Source organism: Hippoglossus stenolepis, chromosome 9 (genome assembly GCF_022539355.2).
Source record: "Hippoglossus stenolepis isolate QCI-W04-F060 chromosome 9, HSTE1.2, whole genome shotgun sequence".
NCBI lineage: Eukaryota > Metazoa > Chordata > Actinopteri > Pleuronectiformes > Pleuronectidae > Hippoglossus > Hippoglossus stenolepis.
The window spans coordinates 17486048-17509356 of record NC_061491.1 but is presented as its reverse complement, the minus strand read 5'-3'; the positions used below and the strand labels follow the sequence as shown (position 1 = coordinate 17509356).

Here is a 23309-nt window from a genome sequence, read left to right as displayed (position 1 = left end):
ACCTTGTTCTATGTTCTTTGAATAATGAAATTAAGTTATTATACCCTTCTGAAACGGTGCCATACAAACTTTTTGTTGCATGGAAATCCATTTTATGTTGTCATCAATGCTACATTAATGTTTGGCTGTAAATTATACTGATGCCTCCCTATTCAAAGAAATCAAGGGTTAGGGGTTCAAAATTCAAAAGATTTTATGTAGCTGTTATTAAATTGAATCAAAGTTTATTATTTGGAGAACAACTTATCCATAAATCATAACCTGGGAGGCGTCAGTATAGCGTGTGTTGTGTTGTGATTTATTTTTTTGTGTGTGTATTTGCATGCTCCTCCTTGTGTTGGTAGGATGACAGGTCAAACATCATAAAACCAGTGGCCCTCACCCACCCACCTCCACCATCCCACCCGCACCCTCACCCCTCCAGCCCCTTCAGCAAAACCCCCAGACCTTACGGGGGCTGCGGCGCGAGGAGCGAGTACACTCCGCCGCAGTCGCCCTTTGCTGCCTTCATCCCGTCCCCGTCCTCCGCCTTCACTCCCGCATCCTCCTACGCCAGTCCTCCAACTCCTCCTCTTCCTCCTCCCCCACCTCCTGTCTCTTACCCATCCTCTGCCTCCTCCTCGCCCCCTGTCCTCGTTCCGCCTCAGCCGTCGGTGTATAACACACCCATCAACCTGTATTCCAATGAGAACGCCTGCGAGGTGGCCATGGGGCAGAGGCGGGGCCTGTTGGAGAGTCAGGGCGGAGCGTTGCCGCTGCCGCTGCAGATTAATGGGTGAGTGGCGGCCTCTCCAGCCAATCAAACAAATCTGTCCTCTGTTCTTTTGGCTTTATCTATCGTTCTCGCCTCCAGCTTTGAACGTTGAGTCTTTAGTCTTGTTTTATATAGTAAGGAATGCGACAGTCTCATCTTGGCTCTTTGCAGCTGGATTGGTTGACATTGAGAAAATAACAAGTTAAAGCTCCCAGTCTGGAAACACGTCACTGCAGCAACCTGGCGAGGGAAACTTTGTGCTGAAAGGCATTAAATAGCTGCGTATTTGCGATGGATGGAAAACTGGAGAAGTGATGGAATTTTAATTAAATCGGCTCTTAAACTAATGGAACATGCTGTAAAACATCACCTTGAGTTGTCGTTGGTTAAAATCTTCAAATTTAAGACTTTAGCACTCACTTTAAAAATGAAAATAAGACTAGAAATCATAAGAAATTAAATCCTTGGTGTGACGGTTATACAACATGGATAACTCAAAGCACTCACTTTGCGTGGCGGTTTCTTTTCTTTATTATATCTTAAATGAATGTGGACTTCTCCACTGGACCTTTATTTTGAAGGTTGGGTGTATGAGGACACATTACTAACTTTTATTTTGATATGTGTTGATTCATCATGTTTGATTTGTCCACTGCCATCCTTTACACCGCCACCCCACACACGCACACACACACACACACACACACACACACACACACACACACACACACACACACACACACACACACACACACACACACACACACACACCACCTCCCTGGGTTTTTGCCACAACCCCAACTCCTCTCTCTCCAGAGGCATAGTGAGTATAACTATGCTGTGATGCTATGACTAAGTTTGTGTATATATAGCCTGCATCGGTAACACAAGCTGTGTGGCATTCTGTTTGCTCTTCTAGAAAATCAGCCAGTGGGTAAAAGATTCAGCCTTGAATCCATGAGAATGTACACACACCTTCATCGAGCCATTTTTCGCCCATTTGAAATTCATTCCTTTAGTGATTTATCCTAAAACTAGAGGATTATTTCACTCAATTGACTGAATAGACTTGTTTTCTGACTCTTACTTTTTGTCGTAGTCACATGTTCACATTCCCTCTTTGCTCTGTTCTCAAGAAATGCACTGACAAAAAGATCAGTGGTTTCTGTTTCTGTGACACTCAGCAGACACCAGTGATTTGCACAATATAATCTTACACAGACACACACACACACACACACACACACACACACACACACACACACACACACACACACACACACACACACACACACACACACACAGATGAATTTCAGACGGGTACATAGCCTCCTTCATGCATCACAGTTGACATTTAATAAGATCTCTACTTTATTAAACTTTATCTCCTCTCTCTCTCTTTTCATTTGAATGATCCGTGCAGTTTTTTTCACCCTTCAGCTGTAACAGTTGTTTTGTTCATCTGAGCAGAGGTCAACTTAAAGGTTCAGTGTGTAAGATTTAGGTTGAAAGGGATCTATTGGCAGAAATTGAATGTAGAATAATCCTAGTGATGTTTTCACTAGTGTGTTTCATCTAAATTGTACGAATTGTTGTTGTATTTACCCTGGAATGGGCCCTTTGTATTTAAATACTTTATATGTATTTACATAGGGAGCCGGTCCTCTCTACGGAGGCTGCCATGTTTTTTATAGTAGCCCCGACTGGACAAACTAAACACCTTTTGAGTTTGTATGACAACTGAAGGCAGCCACAGGTTCTCACATTTGGAAGGGAAAGGTGAGGTGAGGGATATTCAGCTGCAACATGCAACTTCACCACTAGATGTCACTAAATTCTACACACTGAACCTTTAAAGATCCACCCTCACTGATGATCAATATACAGTAATGGGTATCATGTTGCAAAGGCATGTTGGGCTATTTGACTATTTTGACAAAGCACTTTCCGTGACATGTATAATCGAACTTCCACTTTGATACAGCAGGCTCTCTTTATTTTACTCTGCTGCTGAGGTGAGACAGCATGTGTCCGCCCTTGTGTCTTGCTCGCTTGTGTGCATGTTATAAATGTGCTGTGTGGTTCGTTTCAGAGGGGATTTATTAATTAGAAAATGGCACACAAATAATTTGTTGTGTGTCAGTTTTTCTCTGTCTTTCTCTCCTCCTTTCAATCCTTGTTCTTCTGCTTTGCAGACTGCAGCACGTCCTCAAGTCACAAAGTTAGTCTCTGAAGCATGTCAAATTATGACTGTTTGCCTATTTACCTTTTTACCTGTTCCTCTCTCTGTATATGTCTTTGTGTGAATACTTCATCCTGGCATCTGCATGCATTTGCTTATTAGTTTGTGCAGAAAGATCTTTTGTGCATGAAACATGTCATCTGTTGTGCATCAATGCATCATTTCTCATCATAAATGAACAACATTACTAATTCCAATGCTTTGATTCAGTTTGCTTGATTTCATATTTTTTCATTATGCAAGTGCAGCAGTTTATAGCCCACACGCATTTAGATTATTAAAACCTCTGGAGGTGACGCAGAGTGCTGAGGCGACAGTTTATTTTCAGCCCCAGCATAAATGACCAATACTGATATTGAGTGAGTGGCACACACACAGAGAGGGAGAGAGAGAGAGACTACAGTATATTGTGAGACACTTCCCGTGGAACTGTAAGTGTGTGACCAGGCTCACATCGAGCTGTCAACACTCCCACACCCACAGCTGCTGCTGCTGTGACAAGAATGTGTTGAGAGACACTCGTAAATCACTCTATTCAATGTGCTAGGTAAATGTGTGTGTGTGTGTGTGTGTATTCATAGGTGATTTATTTACAGTGGTTCCAGAAATGTCTTCATGGCACTCGTGTGTGTATTTGTCCCAGACTTGAGTTATTTACAGCCAATTAGTATCGGGCCTGTCAGCACGCTGCTGCCAAGAGAGTTTGTGGTTGAGAGTCGTGTTTTTTCTATTCATGCAATCACGCTAACACAAACCGCACAGTTTGAATTGCAATCAAGCTGATTACTCATCCAAACCAAAGTGCATGTTTTTCATACCATTTGTCTAAAAACATACTTACATCTCAACACTTCCCCCGAACTGTCTGAATGATGAATGACTCTACCTTCGCAGAATTCAAGACAAGTCAACAGCACCACCATGTGGTTCAAAACAGAACTGACTCCTTTTGAAAATTGAACCATACTGTTGTGATTAACAGTCTGTCTCTGTGTTGTGCATGCACTGGAAGGTGTGGGTCCATATGTGTTCTACTTTCCTCTTGAATAATTCTTCATCTCTTTATCAAATCTTCACTTTTCTATCTCTTCTCTTGTCTTCCTTCTTTACCTTCCCTTTAGTGGACCTCAAAGTATCTTGAAGTAAGTCTTTATTCTGTTGTGTCCAATGAATATTTCCGTTTTATTTTCCCCTGTCCTTATTTTCTCTGTTTTTCTCTGTCGTTGGCTTTCAAGAAAACCTCAGGCCCCAAGGTATCAGTCGAGAAGCCAAATTCATTTAACAAAGTGTGATGACATTTTTAAACCTTGTTCTTGTCTAATAAGCATGACTCCTTGATTATTTAATCTGTAATCATCTAACAATTCCTCTAGCTCAATTAGAAATCATGTTAACACATTCACTGTGTATTCATTTAAACTTCTTTAAACTACTAATAACAAGCTAAACATGCCTTTTCCTCTTAACACACTTTGATGGATAGAGCATCTCATGACCTACATACATAGTCATTCTAAAAGTATGAAATGTTTTATAGGTTTCAAACATTACACTTTAATAGCGTATAATACCTCAGAGGAAATTACATCACAGTCTTCATCTCTTTACTTTGTTCGCTGTATGAGAGGCAGCAAAATTAAGAACACATTTGCTGATGTCATCCGTCTTGTTCCTCCAGAGTTCCCAGGAAGCATGTTGTGGAAACAGACATCCATTTTTACCACGTGCCCACGCACGCCGACGCCAGCAGGAAGCGCATAACGGAGGACACCGAGGACTGGCGCCCGCGCGCCGGCACCACCCAGTCCAGATCCTTCAAGATTCTGGCTCAGATCACTGGCACCGAGCACGGTACATTACAGACTACGTTACTACATTATCTTTGCAGAGTCGTCACGTTAGCTGTCGTCAAGGTCTCTGAGAACAGTGGATCCTACTTAGGTTGTTCAATCAGGAGATACTTAAATTGAAAAAATGGAACAAAATGTATTCCCATGAACAATAAGAAAAGAACAGGATGCGATATAAATTAGAGTCAACATGGTGTCATCAAGTTTTAAAGGGGGTGAGGCTGTTTGTAGCATAGTAGACACTGGGACCTAGAACACGATTGGCTGATTGAGACACTCACAAAACTTTATTGGATTACCATAAACACCCAGAAGTCAGCTGGTTAGAAGAGGCAGGGAGAATGAGAGGGAATTGTGAATAATTGGGTCTTACTGACTGAATATACTCTAAGCTTCATGACACAAAACACTCATTCATGTTTCCATTATCTCCCTTGTAGCTCAAGATGAGGAAGCGGAAAAGGCACAGAAGGCAAAGTAAGTGCATGGCATGAAAACGCTGACTTATTGAAAATCACAATTTTATGTTTTCGCCTTCCTCAGTTTTCCTTTCATCTGTTTTGTTCTGTTGTTTGTGTGACTATTTCCATTATTGGCGTAACACTACTTATTCCAGGAAATCTCGGAATGTTTTTCTTTTCATTTTCATGCTGTTATATCATTTAACCCTCTCCGCTGGGTGCCTGTAATGCAAACTGTAAAAGTCTACATTGATGCAGCCACAGAGAATCTGACTGTAAATCTGGCAAAGGTAATGATGTGTGGGCTCTTCCTGTCTAGACGGCGGAGGAAGGATCACATTTGATCCATTAAGCCAAAAGCCAGACCTGTGTGCTCTTTACATGATGTCAGTTCTCATTATGGCGCCAAAATATCACAAAGAAATGTTGATTATCACACCAGTCGCTGAGAGCTTCTCCATCTGTGCTTATACCAGTCCACGTGTGGCTGTGTGTGATGGTGTGCGTGCTCCTCCTGGTTGTTTGTGCATTTGGTTGTTGGGCGTGACGCCGTTGCAGTGCTGCATGTTGTTTAACCTGTGTTTGGGATCCGGGGCGACGGTGGCTCGAATGTGGTGTTCTCATTGTGATGTGATCCATTGGCTGTGCATCGCTCCTGGTGCCTTGTGGTGACACGTGTGATCACTGACTGTCTGTGATCATTGATGTTACCATGCAGACATTCTCCACGTCTGTGTAGTTGTTGGTGTGTGACCCCTTGGTCAAATTACCTCATCATTTCAGTCCATACTGACCCTGATTCATAGGCTGCATTTTGAAGAAATGACAATGGAGTCTTTAACTGTTTTCTTGAATGTGATCATAGATAACAGCTGTACTGCTCCCATCTTCTCCATCTAAATGTTTCCTGAGTATCATCAGCTTTTTGTTTGTGGTATCAGCTGCGTCTGTAACATCAAGCTTTCCTGGTGGTTTGGCTTGCAGTGTGTCTCATCGCAGATTTACGGGCAAATGCTCTTTGTTTCCTAAATCCCTCTTTTCTCTCTCTTTTGCTGTGTTTTCCTCCTTTCTCTCTCCTCCTCCGTCACGGCAGAGAGAACAAGACCAACACTCGGTTGGTGATCGGCCCTAAGTACAACGAGCTGAGAGACTGGCACCATGGAGTGTCTGCTCGCACCCTCAATGTCCAGTAGACTGTGTGTGTGGGTGTGTGTGCTTGTGTGTGTGTGTGTGTGTGTGTGTGTGTGTGTGTGTGTGTGTGTGTGTGTGTGTGTGTGTGTGTGTGTGTGGTGTGTGTGTGTGTGTGTGCGTGTGTGTGTCCACCTATGTTTGTATGTGTACCCTACTATCAGTTTGACTGCTGTAGATAGTTGTTAATGAATTGGACTGTTGCAGGGATACTAGCTTGTGGACTAATGGGAAAATAGGAAGTAAAAGAAAAAATACTGCAGTTTGCAAAGGAATTGTGTGTGTGTGTGTGTGTGTGTGTGTGTGTGTGTGTGTGTGTGTGTGTGTGTGTGTGTGTGAGAGAGAATGTGTGTGTTACTTTATGTGCCTCATTCAGACCTTTATTTAACTTTTGCTTATGTGCTGGGCCCACTCCACTGATTTACCCCCCCAAAGGTATCGATGCCTACATACGCACTTTTAGCTGTGGGTGTGTTTTCGCTTTCACTTTATAATATTCAGAAATTTTGAGTTTGACTAAAGTGCATTTGTTGCGTATCTGAAATCATGTCAGAGATGTTATTTTAGTATCTTCATACGGATAAACATCAAAGTGAATCATCAGAACGAAAGTGGGAAATAACTTTTCAGTTGTCAGTGTAAAACCCTGAGGGCTCCAATCTGTTCGATGTGGAGCTTCCTATCCACATCTCTGCCCCCTCAGTCTTCACTGCAGACTTTGACAAATATTTTATGTAAACCAGTACATACAATATAGCTGCGATACAGGACCTGTTCCCACAGTAATGGGAAAAGAGAAGCAGAATCAGCCCACTGAAAGTTATATATATATAGAATATAAATGATTTTCATTCATTTTGAGTTATAGAACATGCGAATGATGCACAGAAATACAGATTTACTCGTATAAAACACGTGCACCACATCCTGGAGGCCTGCATACTGTGTAAATGAGGAAGAAATGCATGAAAAAAAACAAATGACAATAGTCTTCCTCTCTTTTACAAAAGCACTGTAATACCACACTGTTGTTTCACCCTCACTTTCCTCCAGACCACTGATATGACGTAAAGGAAAAGATGTGTGGTTTGCAGGATGGCAGCTAATCCTGAGATTCTTTGAACTTTAGTGCATTAAGAACTCTCCTTCAAACTTTCCTTGATTTCAATTGGACTGTTGAATAACTGTATGTTGACACTTCTCACTTCATACCTATTTAGAACCTTTAAAAGCTTGTTTACATCCGTCTATCTGCCAGCATCGGAACTATTTGATAACCACTGTCTTTAAATATGATGACGTCTGAAAAACTCCTGAATGTATTTACAGTATATCTAAACCATATGTTATGCTGCTGTGGTGTGACAATCCAGATTGACACTTTAAAATATTTCTATAGTATATATGCGAGTAAGGGAGGCTTCTTGGTTGCTGGTGTTTTTCAGAAATCAGGTTGTTGTGATTTGATGGTTTGCAAAGTGACTGTATAAATGCAATTTTACTATGTAAAATATTTATCTAGTGCCTTTACATATATTTCACCCCCCATGTTTACTTCCTGCACATGTATTTTACAATAGTTTCCTCTCTCTAGATTATAATTGTGTTGAATTTCCTTTTTCTGTGTTTTGAGTTTGAAGTATTATTCTATATTGTAGCTAATAAAGTGGTTGAGTTTTTCTTGTTTCCTTCTCTCTTTTGTCTGGTGTCCCCTCCCTTCCTTTCCTTCCTTTCATTCCTTTCCTCTTTCCTCTTTCCTCTTTCCTCTTCTAGTTGTCTCGCTGACTCTGAGACAAACATTGGGACGTTCAGGTATAAGTCATTTTAGCCTGTGGCACTTTTTTCACCTCTTCATCCGTCACCGTGAATTGTCCCTTTACAACACAGTCACAAAATAGTCATAAAAATCCCTTTATATTTTATCACTGGAACAAACTGGTGATTTCTAGTTTGTTGTGTGGGAAAAGGTGAACAAATAACTTAATATGTGATCTAACCTAGAAGTTTAACCTGAGACACTTTTGGGACATGCTTCAGCACTAAATTCACGTAGGTGCATTTTCTGATATTTTTCACACTAAAACTAATCAAAAGTTCAATTTAAATTGTGAATTGAAATCACAAACAGAACTTGAACCAAATGAAATGATCCTCTGCTATCTGATATCTACTGGCAACAGGTCTCTGGCACATCAGTCTTCTGACCAAGTAGGTGTTTCACTCACAACTTTCAGCAGCCTGACTGATGCAGAGGCCACGCCCACATCTGCTCAAACTGACCAACCACAGCCTCAGACAGCAAGCTCATCAGCCAATCACTTGTGGTCCTTGTTTCCAATCGTGACAGCCTCTTAAAAACCCAAAATCAATAACAACATACCACCTGCAGGACACCTTCTTCACCATCTAGTCGCCATCCCATTGTCAAACCCTGTTGACGTGTTTTGTCAGAAACACCCAACTCATGTGTCCAACATGGACGACCCATTAGCTCAGGTTCTGGTGACTTTAACACATAATGGCTCAGCTCCATTTCAAAACCCGTTATCTCGTCATTACAGCTTTTTAGATTCCCAAGAGACAAATGGCAGCTCTACTAATGCTGTGTTTCTACCAGCCAACATGTCCATATCCTTTTCTAGGACTAAGTCCCGTTTGTAACCAGACTCCAGCATCCTTTTTGCCTGTTTGTAGCGTATTACTGACCCACACACTGAGAGTATACTCCTCCTGTGGGAGCAGTTCTGGACCATCTCAAATCCAAACAACTAGGCACCTGCTCTGATCCAGTCTCTGTCTATAGAGCGTCCACCTCAGATGTAACTCTCACAGCTCCACTAAACTTTCACTGCTGAAAGGTCAATTGTGTTTGTAATGTTTTACGTAGGTTTAATACTAGAAAAGGTTGTTACTATAATGAGCACAACTCCTTTCTGTCATTTTTTTTTTTTTTTGGTCTAGCAGTTCTCATGAGAAACCACTAGAGGGCAGCACAGACTCGGAAAAGTTTGAGTCCATTAACGGTTTGAATGGCCGTGGTGATATCATCCATAAGTTACACAATCCGGCTACTGTGTCTCTGAGGGCCATGCAACCTCCGTTTCACCTTTCAACTCAACACAGGTGCAGCACCGTATTTCTAATACTTGATTCACATGAAGTCAAAAAAAATCTGAACAGGGGACACGTCATTGACTGTAACTCTCTCTCCAGTCTGTGCAGCTTTTCCTCTCTTTCTTCTCAGCTCCCCAGTCCAAGTCAGTACTCATCTGTCTCATTTATCAGCTCGTCATCATCTTCTCTCTACCAAACCCCTCAGGTACAAAGTTAAACTGCAAGACACTTCACCTTCCTTCCAATATTGTTAGGAAAATACCACGCCACATTTTTATTGCACTAACTTTCTCATGCTTCTGTGTTATTGTACATGGACGTATACATATGTGTGTGAATGTGTGTGTATGCATTTATATTATCTTTCTAGCATTGACTCCACAAGATATTGCAGCATCATGCTTTATCCTGCTGGGAGTAGCCATTAGCAGATGTAAATATGACCGTTGAGGGATGCACATGGTCATCAACAATACTCAGATAGACTGTGGATTTTAAACAATGATTGACTGGCAGTTAAATAAACATTACCCTCACCACTGCACTGCCAAACTGGAAAACTGGCCAAAGGCAGGTTGGGTTCATGCTGTTTGCTAAATTCTGACCCAACCATCTGTATGCCTCAGCAGAAATTCAGACCAGGCTACATTAAGCATTTTCCACTCCTCAACTGTCCAGTTCGGATGAGCCTGTGCCCACTGAATCCTCCGATTTCTGTTCTTGGCAGACAGGAGTGGAATCTTGAGGTCTCAATCCTCAGGATCTGCAGTGAGTTTGTAAAGTCCAACAACCAAAATAAACATACGACAGCTTTAGGAAATGAGGGTCAGCTGTCGGACCAAATAGCTCATAGTGTTAGAAGACTGCTCGCAAGATCGTAGGCTAATAAGAGTTCAATCCTCATGAGGCTTAGTGAATTTCAAAGTCAAACACCGAGAGTGAAGACTGAAGGGCGCTCAGAGAGAAGTTCCGAGTGCAAAGGGATGTTGTGGTGTGTTTGTGATTGTAAGGCTGTGTTGTTGGCGATTGCAGTATTGAAACTAATCCCATTATAGAGATAGACACAAATGGTTATGTTGTGGAAAACTATGGAAGTCTACAACTTTACTGTGTAACCCCACCCTGCACACACCTCACACTGCTGATACATGGCTTGGTTCAGCTTGTTAGATTTGTCATTTGCATTTAGTCTTTGGTGTGTGTGTGTGTGTGTGTGTGTGTGTGTGTGTGTGTGTGTGTGTGTGTGTGTGTGTGTGTGTGTGTGTGTGTGTGTGTGTGTGTGCAAACAGGAGAGAGCTCCTGTCATGTCCTCTGGACTTCTTGCCCAGAGCAGCCCCCTCTCCACCTCCCCTCACTCCCTGTGCCCCCAAACAGCTGATGAGACAGACACACCCAAAATGTCGTAGCCCAGTGCAGTCAAGGTAATTGAGGCTAACCCAGACATTTAGTGTACTCCAACCTCATCCTCTAGTCTTTCGATTTACCTTTCTTTTCTCATTTTTTGTGTTGTTTTTATTTCTCACAAACGGCATCTTGGTTCCATCGTCTTCTGCCTTTTTTCTGGTCAGAACATCCTGTCAGAGCAGTGTTAGGCCTCCTGAGAAAGCAGCGTCTCAGTCCCTATTGGACGCCCTGCTCATCACTCCAGTGATTCAAGCTTCACCACTGTTCCTGAGGAAAAAGAAGAAGCGCCGCAGCGTCAGTGAGCTTCACCTGCCGAAGAACAAGAGGTAGACAGGGCAGACCTGGACAAAACACTAATTCAGGTTGAAAACATTGGAAAACAGCCAATGTTTATTCATCATTATTGTTTTGTCCAGGTCTGCATCCAGGAAATAGTGACATCTTCATGTCGTTAAAAAATAATGAGATACAGTATAACACCACTTGAATCTTTAATTGTGCTCACCAGTGTTTTGTGATGCATGCAGCTTTTCAAGCATAGTGCTCATTAACTAATACCCACATTACATGGAAGATGACTAGGATTGGAAAATATCTTAAATTTAATTGCGCAGCTGAGCTCTTGAGGAGTAGCAGGTTATTCATTCTTGTAAAATTTGTTTAATGATATTAATGCTAAAAGAACATTAACATATATTAATCCACAGTGTGGATTGTGTCCATCGAACTCAGACTGAATATAAAGATGAACAACACAACAGCTCCCTAAGAGTGATCAGCCCCTGGTGGCTGGCTGCAGTATAGCTCATAAACCATAGTCTGTATTGAAAGATTGACGGCATGATTGAGCTTATTACCGTCATCACTGCAATAAAAATAAAAAATAAATGGTGAAAGTTACAGGAGTGTATATGGTGGTTAGTTCCAGGCCAATCTTTATATGCAGTCTATGATCGAACATGGCCGTCATGGCTGCGAAAAAAAGCCATGTTTGCTCAAACCATGCCAGCTCCAGAAGACACGGTCCATATGTTTCTGTAGAGACAACTCATACCAACTCTGACATTCTGTGGTCACTGAGAAACCACTTGGCAGTTTCACACAGAGATCAGTCATTGGCTGGTGGACACAACTGTACACATTTAAACCTTGATGTATGAAAAGAGAGTGCGTGTGTGTGTGTGTGTGTGTGTGTGTGTGTGTGTGTGTGTGTGTGTGTGTGTGTGTGTGTGTGTGTGTGTGTGTATGAGACAAATTGAGCGAGTGGGCTGATTGGTGTCTTTGTCATTGTGTGTGCGTGTGAATGCATATGCATGGATTGTGTAGCGTGTGAGGATTGAACTTGATCCAAAGAATATCACACTGCTAAATTATAGACCATCTGTTATGTGTGTTGGAGAGAGATGCTGGACAGCACTCAGCTATGTTAATGGACCATTTGTTCAATGTTCAAACAAAACCAACACAGTCATGAGACGCATAATAAGTTCTCTTTGGAGTTACAATACACATGAGGTTACTTTACATATGTAAACAGTAAGGGGGCTGAATTTTTTTTTTGTTTTGCTCCTCATTATCGCTTAATACCAGCAAACAAGCCGTCTCATTATCAGGCAGCACACAGCTCTGAAAATAGACGGAAGAGAGAAGACAAACACAGAGACAATAACAGGGATGTAAAACAAGGCCACCGATTGGATAATGATGCAGTGCAATAGTGTAAAATCCAACGTTTGCACTTGGTATAAAGACAAGAATGTGAGAATACAAGAAGAGAACAGGAGAGAAAGACAAATACACAGAAAATAAATGTGTCCCTCTCTCACTTCTTCCTCGGGTTCCTCTTTAATTATCCCTTCAGTTAACCAGGTCCATATGTGGCTCATCCAGATGGTCATTGCTCTAACTGGCTACTATTGAAGCAAAACAGTGGGACTCTCCATTAATCAACCAATCACAGTCTTGCAGAATACAATTAGGTTCCTGTGTAATTGGCCTGATTGGTGGAGAATATTAACGAGCTGCACTGTAATTGGCTCTAATGACTGAATGACTGGGCAACGTCTTGCTTCCTGCTCTATTTGTCACCTGTTGTTAGCCAGTTACAGTAGCTAATGCGAAATGTATGGGGCGAGCTTGTTCGCAAAGATAATGTGAATAGATGGAGCTGTAGCTTTAAGGCTCACGCCCTGTACACACTAAAGCGGATGTTTTGCAAAACAAACTTTTTCCTCAACACAAACAGCGTTTCAAGTCACTTAAACAGAGATTTTTACAAACTCCTTCCAAAGTGCAGAGTGGCATTCACAGGCATCTGCATCACCTAATATTTCTTAGACCTAAGCTTTAGACCTGAGCATTCTCACAATGTTACTCTCTGGTATCAACTTTATATATACGGTCTATGGTTTCAATGGATTGTTGATGTAGACTTTATTGCCACCTACTGGCCTCGCATGCTTGTTTGAGCATTTGTACTCTAGTTTTTTTTTTTTAATGAAGGCAAAAATAGCACAAAATAATAAAACATTTAAAAAAGATTCCAGCAGTAGTTTGGAGAAGGTCTCAGAGTTTCATAGACTGCTTTTAATAATATACATTTAAATTAATTTGAATATCCTTAATAACACAAGTTTAATAGTATGGTGAGAACCATTCTGCTTGATGTTTTCAGTGAAGTTTTTCTTTTTTATTTCCAATTTTTTTAATTCAAATTTTCCACTTTGTGAAATTAGTTTGGTTGATGAAGCAGAAACTTTCTCATGTAACTGATGTGATTTACCAACTTGTTTACCTTTGCAAATCAAAAGATTCACAAAGTCACAAGCAGTTATACATATTGCAAGATTGCAGCAAATTAGAGTACAACAAATTACATGCACATGGATTGTGAAGGAAATAATCATTTGCAGCTCACTGGCAATTTTGATCCTACTTCCTGTACCCATTAATTTATTATCTCTGGCTGTGGATACAAGAAGTTCAGTTGCAGCTGGTCAAATGATCTGATGATGAGAATGAAGAGCGATGTCCCACAGTCTGACAGTCCTGTACCAGCGATAGTCTGATTAGCTGGAACCAATCAACAGGCCACTGGGTGCATTTATCTCAATGCTTGTCATCGCACTGTGGTTTGTGTTTTTCACTGTGTAACACTGTGTTTACAGATGAGAGTCACATTTGCTTTTCAACAACAGCACATATAACAACTACTAAATGTAACTGTTATATGTACGTGTGAAAAGCCTGGAAAAGCCACTTTGGCAGCCGTCTAACCAACTTTGTGTTCATGTATTCGAAGTTATTCCTTATTTCTTTAATGTTTTTCTTCTTACACCAAAGGGTGTCTTGGCATCAGTCTGCCACAGAAGAGGGAGACCCTCTTTTCTCCTCCCCCGTCAATGCTGTCTATGTCTTTAGGTAAATCTCTCCTCTTGTGACTTGTACATCTGTCCCATGACCAGTAGAGAAGTTTGTGTTTTTCCCCCTGGTGCATCACGTTCACCATCACGAGCACACCAACTACTGAGGCGCTCTCTCCCCTCAATTGTCTTGCCAAATTAGCAAATTCACTCTGGTTTCACGTTTCCATTGCTGCCGATCGGAGCCGGAGACGATTAAAAACCTGTGTCTACCACAGAGTCATTTGACACGGGAGTGAATGCCGATTGAATCCATTCCTATTGCAGACAAAAGCCAGATGTGTAATGGGGTTCTTTAACCAGTGGAAAAGGGGCTCCATTGGACCCCCTCCTCTGCTCTGTAGGGAGCATTTCATGATATTATTGTCCTGTGTGGTCAAATGAATTGTGGGCAGCTGAAACACAGAGAATCTACAGAGGCATTCCTCCTCATCTTTCTATTTATGTCTAACAGCCCACATCGCTCAGACTTTATCACACTCTCAATTCTTCTGTTTCACTTTCTTTCACACGCCGACAAAACCTACAGGCACGGCTCACTGTATCTGTGACTCCAGTTGCCACAACACTTGTCTCCCATGAGTCCACTAACAGTCAGGCACAAGGAGAAGACAGCAGCGATCCAACTGTTACAGTGATGGATGTTATACATCTGGGGAGGGATTCCTGGCCCACCCAAGTTCCTCGGCTGGCGTTGATGAACACACACACACACACACACACACACACGCACGCACACACACACACATACTTGAAGTGTTCACGAAAAGAGACATGCACACACTTGATCTTACTCATAGAGAAGTTATTCATTTGCATCACTTTTAAAGGCAGCAGAGAGTTTGAGGCCTAAGGGAAATATTTGATTGAAGAGACATTTTGCTCTGCTCCTTCACATGAATTCAAAGCCAGATAATAAACGGATAATTGATCGATAAATCCCTAAACTTCCCATTAGAGATTTTATCAAGGGACATTTTTTTTTCTCAGAGCAAGAAAAGTGTGTTCCTCTTAACATAAATCACAAGAGATATATATATATTTTTTAAAAATATTAATATTCTACTATGGAAAAATAACTTCCTCACCAAGTAGAGAAATGTTTGCATCACGAGGGAGTGTTTTGCCCAGAGCCACATGTTTTCCTTACCAGAGAACAGTTTGACCTGAGAGGGAATGTGTGACCCTGGTAAAGAAGATGTTGCCGTCAGAAAATGTGTGTTGCCTTAGATCGTGTGGATCAAGTACTCAAAATAGTGTCTCGGATATTATACTGTGTGTTTAGAGACACAATATATCACTGTGTGCTAATTAATTCACACTCATTAAAAACAAATTGGCGATTTAGCACAGCACCGCGGTTGTCTGGTTTTATTTGTGAATAACTGGCCCGCAGTCGTTTTTCTCTATTTCGTCATTCGGATTAATGTTCTGGGGTTTTCTGATGTGGAACCATATCATTCTCTACAGTCTCTTTCCAGAAGTATTTGACCCAAGTGTCCAAACTCATATGCATTCAGAAGGGACATTTGATCAAATGGATCAAAATGAAGGAGGAGGCAGCAGTGTTTACCTCGATTGAACTCAACACCCATTCATTTTCTGAAGAGAGATTTTGATTATTAGCCATAATGTTTTAGTCTGTATGATATCACCTGTGTTTTAAGAAACATGTGTTTTGTTTGCTATGTTAAGGAGAAGTACTACATTACCCATAATCCTCAGGTGTAGTAGTGACATTTCCGATTGGTGAAGCTCACTTTTACAACTGCATCACAACTGTGAAAATGATGTCCGCTACGATCGGATGGTTCACCGTCAATACACTAAGTTACTCTACGATACACTTTATGAAACATCATGTACACTGGAAGTCATTGGAAAGTGAACATTCACAATGGTTTATGGGATGTGTAGTTCATTCACTTTTAAAATATTTCTGTACATAGTCTTGTACCTTTGCCTTTTTCCCCCCATTTTCAAATGTTTTATGATCATCTCTGGTCGACCAGGTTCCAGGTTTATAACTCTTTTAATGAGGATTTCCTGAAATGTCAATAGAGAAAATGAATGGGGGGATTTACTTCCGGAAACCAGAGCCGTTCTAAAAGTGGGCGGTCACTGTTATTCTCTATATGCAGCAGTTGTTACAGAATATACAGATAATCCAGTGAACTGAATGTGGTCAGACTTTCCACAAGAACTTTGTCTCCTCTCCATCATTAGCCCTGTAAGTCTGGCATCTGTGTGCATATCAGGATTGGGTACGTTTCTTCATTACACCATGCTACGTCTCACTCCACTCTAGTCGATTACTCTCTATTGAACCATATGAATTGATATCCTGGCATCAGGTTTAAATGGCTGTGCTGTGTTATTAGTGCTGCGCAACCGAGCCCATATCTTCTCCCTCATCTGGCCTGATGTGGCCTGGACTCTGCTGTGAATGGCAACATCCATGTGCACATACTGTACTCACAATCAGGACGTGCCCCATGAACACTGGACTGTTTTGGCTGTGGTTGCATTCTGTGTTTTGGTTGGTACCGTATTTGCCTCTGTCAGCAGGTAGGTGGTCTGGAGTCCGTCTTACTGTAACAGGAACGTGTAAATCTGACTGTGCTGAAGTGTTTTTTCTGGTGACATCTGGGCAAATTACAGTTTGCATTCTCCTGTTGTATGATTCATCACTCTGAATGAGCCGATGCAAATAATAGCTTTGCATTTTATTATTCAAGCAATGCAAGTACAGTTTATGTATGTATGAATGTGCAGTGGCAGTGGCTTCTGGGGTACTGCTTTTGATTATGAATTCAATTACAAAACATATGAAGTGATTTCCATATCATTTGTGTTTCCATTCTGTGTTTCTGCACAGTGAGGACGTTGGCGAGCCTCAACTCAACAGCCACGAGACTGCAGTTGTCAAAACCATGATTAAAGTACCTGCTGCAAGCCACGGTAAGTGTGTGTGTGTGTGTGTGTGTGTGTGTGTGTGTGTGTGTGTGTGTGTGTGTGTGTGTGTGTGTGTGTGTGTGTGTGTGTGTGTGTGTGTGTGTGTGTGTGTGTGTGTGTGTGTGTGTGTGTGTACTTGTTTTTGTTACCTCTTAGGGTCCCTTTTCCAGCATAAAAACATTGACCTTGTCAGGACCAATAGACCTCATGAAGACCAAAGCTCAGTGCTAATGAGGCAAAACGTCATTTCTGAGGTCATGGTTAAGGTTAGGGATATGGTTTTGGTTCAGCCGTCCAATATGAATGTAAGTCAATACAGTGTCTTATCAAGGATAGGAGTGCAAACTCCTGTGTGTGTGTGTGTGTGTGTGTGTGTGTGTGTGTGTGTGTGTGTGTGTGTGTGTGTGTGTGTGTGTGTGTGTGTGTGTGTGTGTGTGTGTGTGTGTGTGTGTGTGATCCAGGTATACCTCATGTGGGGACCTAAATCTGTTTACACGTCACATCGTAGGTACTTGTTTTCTTTATGGGGACAATATCATACCATAAATTATTATATTTTAAGGTTAAGATGTGTTTTAAGGTTTTGGTTAAGGTTAGGTTTAAGTTAAGGCAAGGTTGAGGCTAAGGTCAGGATAAGGGTTAGGCAAGTGACAACTATAGTTAAGGTTTGAGTAAATCTCAGAGAAAGCAATATTATGTACTCTGAAGTAATGGAAACACGACTGTGTGTGTGTGTGTGTATGTGTGTGTGTGTGTGTGTGTGTGTGTGTGTGTGTGTGTGTGTGTGTGTGTGTGTGTGTGTGTGTGTCTCTGTCCATCCATCCATTATCTATATCACTTTTTCCTTTGGAGGGTCGTAGGGGAGCTGGAGCCAGTCCCAGCTGACATTGGTCTCTCGACAGGTCACCAGTGTATCACAGCATATCTTAAAGGGTTTTTCCTTCACAGACTCACAATGAGCACTGGTTACGACCATTGCCAGGTGTCAGTTTTTTACACCCTGTATAAAATGTGATTTATGCACCTTGGACAAAGCCACAATTGGCCTGTCTCATATGACTAAACTGACCCAAAATAGCATATCTGTCATACACTATATCTATATAATACATGGTTTTGAGTGACAAAAATACCTTGTTTATTCATTGAGCCAATAGCTACATGAAATCTGTGGAACACTGAATTAAATATGCTGCCAAATCCAACAGCTATGTATGAGTTGTTTTTACTTTAGGCTTTTTTAAAACTAAATTAACAACCGCAGTACAATCATCTTAGGTGCCTGAGCTTGTTTTCTTAGCATAAGTCTGGGGGAATACACACATGCCCAAAACGTAGACTCCCCCAAATAGAATCCTAAAAATAGCCTCCATTAGGAATTGAGCTAAACCTTCTTTTAAGTATGTTTTTTTCGGTTGATTAATACATTCCCTCGTACAGTTAAAAAAGTGTTGTTTCTTCTCACACACACACACACACAAAAAGTGTTTGGTTCCCAATCCTGGCATCGTGTGAAACTGATTTACTGCTGCTGGATTGAATGTTGTTGCAGCCAGTTAGCAAGGGGAAAGAGGCTTATTTTCCATGGTTGAAGCGTGACATATGTTGTGAAATAGGTCATAGCAGACTTTCTTTTCTCTTCTTGTTCCTCTGTGGAAGCCCATTAAGCAGACGAGAAGGCCCCACTCTGCCCGTGGCGCCTCGCTCAGCCGCACATGCAGGAGTTCGACTCTTTCAGAAGGATAATATTTACCGAAGGGACCCGTCGATAGTTGTGAATAAAGTTTTAAAGGCAACCCACGGAGCTGCAGTGTAATGTCTGTTCAGCCTTTATAGATTCAGGAGACTGAGTGTCAGTTATGTTCATTATTCTGCTTCTAATGTACATACTTACAATAAATAAATACAGTTTGTCAGTTTAGGTTTATTCTAAGCCTGAGCTGAAGTCTCCTCCTCGCCCCTTCTCTTGCTGGTGTAAGTGCTGCTCAGCACAAATCGTAAATGCAGTCACTTACCCAGGGACTCAGGATCGTGAAAATATACTGCTACCCGTGTGGTGCCCCAGCAGCAGCAGCAGGCCGCTGACCCATTTTAAATCTCGAGCAGCCGCTGAGGAAACCAGGTCTCCAGCAGCTGGCGTGTTGCTAATGCCCACTGTAAAACAATATCGGCACTGTTAAGATGCAGACACACAGACGCGCACTAATGCAGTCATCTACGTCCTTCTCTTACCTGCTTTCCATGTTCCTTCAGAAGCTTCAACTTCACAATAAAGCCTCCTGAAGTGCACTCTTCACAGCGTGATTAATAATTTGCCAGGTTGAAATATCAAACAGTGTAAAATCGTCTTTTCCTTACATGTAAAAAAAATGTGTGCCACCTTCTTTTTTGCAAGGAATGTTGGTCAAGTCGTGTAACAGTGATGAAGCATTAATGTCCATGGCATCTCAAAGCTTTTAGCCTCCCTCAAGGACTGTCAAACACACACGTTTCAACTTAAGCCCTCTATTTTTTATGATGAGGGTTTACCCAACGAGCTTCGACATTAAATGTAAACGCAGCTCTGCTCTTTGCCCAAATAGACAAGCTTCAACGTGACATTTAAGGGTAAAGCCGAGCTCCAAAAGTAGCCGTTCCCTGCCCCATGCACACCCACACAAAAACACTTTTCCATCCACAGTGTGGACATCAAACGCCAAACTACATGTTTAGCCAGGTGTCTGGGTTTTAACCGAGGGAATGTCTTGGTGGTCCGTGTGTGTGTGGTGTGTGTGCGGTGTGTGTGCTTGGTCATGTGGATGCAAGTACATGCACCAGAGGAATGTGTTGGAGGTAGAATGAAATATTTTGTGTATTGCTCCAAAAAATTGATGTGATGAATCCTCGGTTGTGACAGTGGTAGTCAACCAGCTGTGTGCACCGCCATGACACCTGCTGGGTATGTAGACAAAAAGGGCAGAGGTCAAATAACTTACACGCCTGGGAAGAAACTGCAGATGTTCATCTTTTGTGATGCTGAAGTTGCTGACTTTCTCTTTCCTATTATAATCTCCACACGTCTCATTGTTAATATATCCTGTTTTTCCTTTCCTGACGCCAACAGGTCAACGCCCGCGGACCAGTTTGATCCTTCCGTCTTTCGGTATGAAGGGTAACGGCAGTGCCAGTGTCCCGAGGGCTCCTGTCCCAGCCCGACCTGTACCTCAGCCCCATCCTACAGACGAAGACACCCTGGTCCAAATGGCCGAGCACATTCCTGCAGGGACTCGTACGCCCATGTGTGGCCACTGCAACCAGGTCATCCGGTGAGGAAAATCTGAATTTAGTCATGAAACTTTACTGACAACTCGTTCTTAATGTCACTGCAGCATTTAGATGACCAGTGTGCATTATCACCAGGAAGGAAAGAGGCTTTCACGACCATTTATGTTTAAAACTCCATCATTTCAGGCCCTTATACTGCTTGGTCACTGCTCAATTTGGCTGGCGATGTATTATCTTGTACTCAAGCAAATTAATTAACCTCCGCTCCTTAATTACTTAGTGACACGGCTACGCACTTAAAATAATTAACTTGAAACCATCTCCAGTAATTAATCTGCGTATGAAACTGTAGAGCTAAAGATCTGACTGAGATGCAGACAAGGATACGGGTGTCTTATTGTGCGTGCGTACATTCAATACTCACATAATAGGATGATACCAGCCCTTGATTTTCCTGTTGGGTTTCTCTCAGTCTCCTTTTTAAAGATAATTCATAGGACTAAGAAATGGAGAATCTAGTGGGTGTACGTCTGTGCGCAGAGATATGCAGCACATACTATGCAAGTAAAAGTAAATATGTCATATGTATTGTTTGTGCAGCTATGATGATGAATAGAACATGATGATGAAATGACAGCACAAGTATCTGAAGACATAAAGTGTTTAAATCCCATTTGAAGCACAGAAGCACAGTTTTTCCCATACACGTGTCTTCTCCGTCTGCCCCGAACCCCATCGTTATCGCATCTTGTGTCACCTTACATTACGTATCACCAGGGATAGGGTTGCTCACACGCTAACGACTGCCAGGCTACAGTGCCCATCAGGGTCAGTGTCGGACTGAGCTCAGATAAGTACAGCTATTATGTGGAGTAGATCAGTCTCTGCTGTTTTTCGTACATCTGAGTGGACAGGGCTGAGGTGGGGGCAGAGGATGATGGTGGACAGCACACTATTTACACAACACACTGGATTTACGTGAACCCTTGAGAAATATTACCTATGATTGATAAGTTGACCTAAATTAATCGTACAACAATTTTGATAATCTGTTCATTTGGCACAAAAGTCAAAACGCTGATTTGCTTGATATTATTGTCGTGCATGATCATATCTGAACCTTTTGTCTGTTGAGCTGTTCATTTGACAAAATCAGCCATTTGATGATGTGACCTTCTGTCTCTGGGTAGTGACTGACATTACTCCCGTTCATCATTTATTCATATGCAGTTTCCCTGTTTGGCCTCTCGTGGCTACTTGTCGGCATGCTAATGAAACACAGCACTGTTGAGGATATTCTGTACTTTATTTATGATGAGATGTCCTTCAAATCACTTTAATGATAATAGAAGTAATTCATAACGTTTCTCTTGGGTATAGGTTCAACTTTGAGTTAATTTCAAATCAAATACATTTTCTACTCTTCCTTTTATCTCTGCTTGTCTTTTTTTTTTTTTTACAGGGGACCCTTTTTAGTTGCACTGGGTAAATCGTGGCATAAGGAGGAGTTTAACTGCGCCCACTGCCGCACATCCCTGGCAGACATAGGCTTCGTGGAGGAGCAGGGATGTGTTTACTGTGAACACTGCTATGAAGACTTCTTCGCTCCAACATGCAGCCGCTGCCAGGCCAAGATACTGGGGGTGAGTTAGTGTGAGGTGAAATGGAGCTGTATGTGTGTGTGTGTCTGTGTGTGTGTGCGTGAGAATGTGTGTGTGTGTGTGCGTGTGTAAAGGTGATGGCTCGTTAACATTGCACTCATCATATTGTCATCTGGCTGCTGTGATGGTTATTCAACAGCTATTTAATCATAGCAGAGCTGTAATTAAAAGCAAAATATTATGAAGACGACGGATAAACTTACATCACAGTTCAGGGAAAGATAACATGTAGAAAAGCTTCAGTGTTTTCACCATTTGTCTGAAGATTTTCCATTGGTACCATTCACTTACTGTACAGCACTGACACTGTGCGTGACTGTCCACCCCCTGTTGTTTGGAGACCAGCAGGGATTGTCCTTCTCCGTGTCATTCAGCACAAGCCTGTCCCTCTTAACAACTTTAGTTTATTTGTGTATCTGTATCTGCTTTTCTGCTTTCCATTAAACTCACTCAAATGTGTTTTTGATGAAAGAGACTGTTTCACCACGCCTAGATGAAACTTTTAGGCTTTTGATGGGGACAATTGGAAACATAGTGGCCAGCACTTTCTGAACATGTGTATTGAAATCCGAAATGAAGATATTTGACTTTCAAAATTAAAAACGACACATCTTGATTTTGTGATTAAAGCATCACACTTTACACTGGAAGTTAAAATGGAAATTGACCCAACAAGGTTTTGTTCCATGGAATCAGTTTCTCTCCATAACCTCACTTCCTGCCTTTACTTTTCAACACGCTTCTTTAATGAAGGATCACTATTAGTTATTTTTTTTGGTGGGGGGGTTTAATTGATGCCTAACTTCGATAGATTAAAGAGTGGCCAAATTTACCTGGTCCATTCTCCATTCTTTCATTAGAGCTTTAAAATCTGGATTGTAATATTTTATATTGTAAGTAAAGAGCTGTTGTTATGTATTTGAGACCTGGGTCACTCCAACCCTTAAAGTGCGGGAAACAAAGACTAGGTTAAAACCTAATGTATGGTTGAACT

The 23309-nt window shown here is 41.7% G+C and overlaps 1 protein-coding gene across 4 annotated transcripts in view; it reads left to right on the top strand.

Moving 5' to 3' along the window:
- pdlim5a (PDZ and LIM domain 5a) overlaps nt 1-23309 on the top strand; it is a 60604-nt gene that overhangs the window by 33861 nt on the left and 3434 nt on the right. Inside the window, exons 5-12 of one of the 4 annotated variants that reach the window (XM_035165670.2) lie at nt 2950-2975; nt 4118-4138; nt 4232-4249; nt 4675-4847; nt 5287-5323; nt 17314-17396; nt 20494-20695; nt 22117-22297. In XM_035165670.2, coding sequence (XP_035021561.1) covers nt 2950-2975; nt 4118-4138; nt 4232-4249; nt 4675-4847; nt 5287-5323; nt 17314-17396; nt 20494-20695; nt 22117-22297 — 741 coding nt within the window. Of the gene's footprint in view, nt 1-344; nt 776-2949; nt 2976-4117; nt 4139-4222; nt 4250-4674; nt 4848-5286; nt 5324-17313; nt 17397-20493; nt 20696-22116; nt 22298-23309 lie in introns of all 4 variants that reach the window. The other 3 variants (XM_035165669.2, XM_035165671.2, XM_035165672.2) reach the window with 3 other exon arrangements.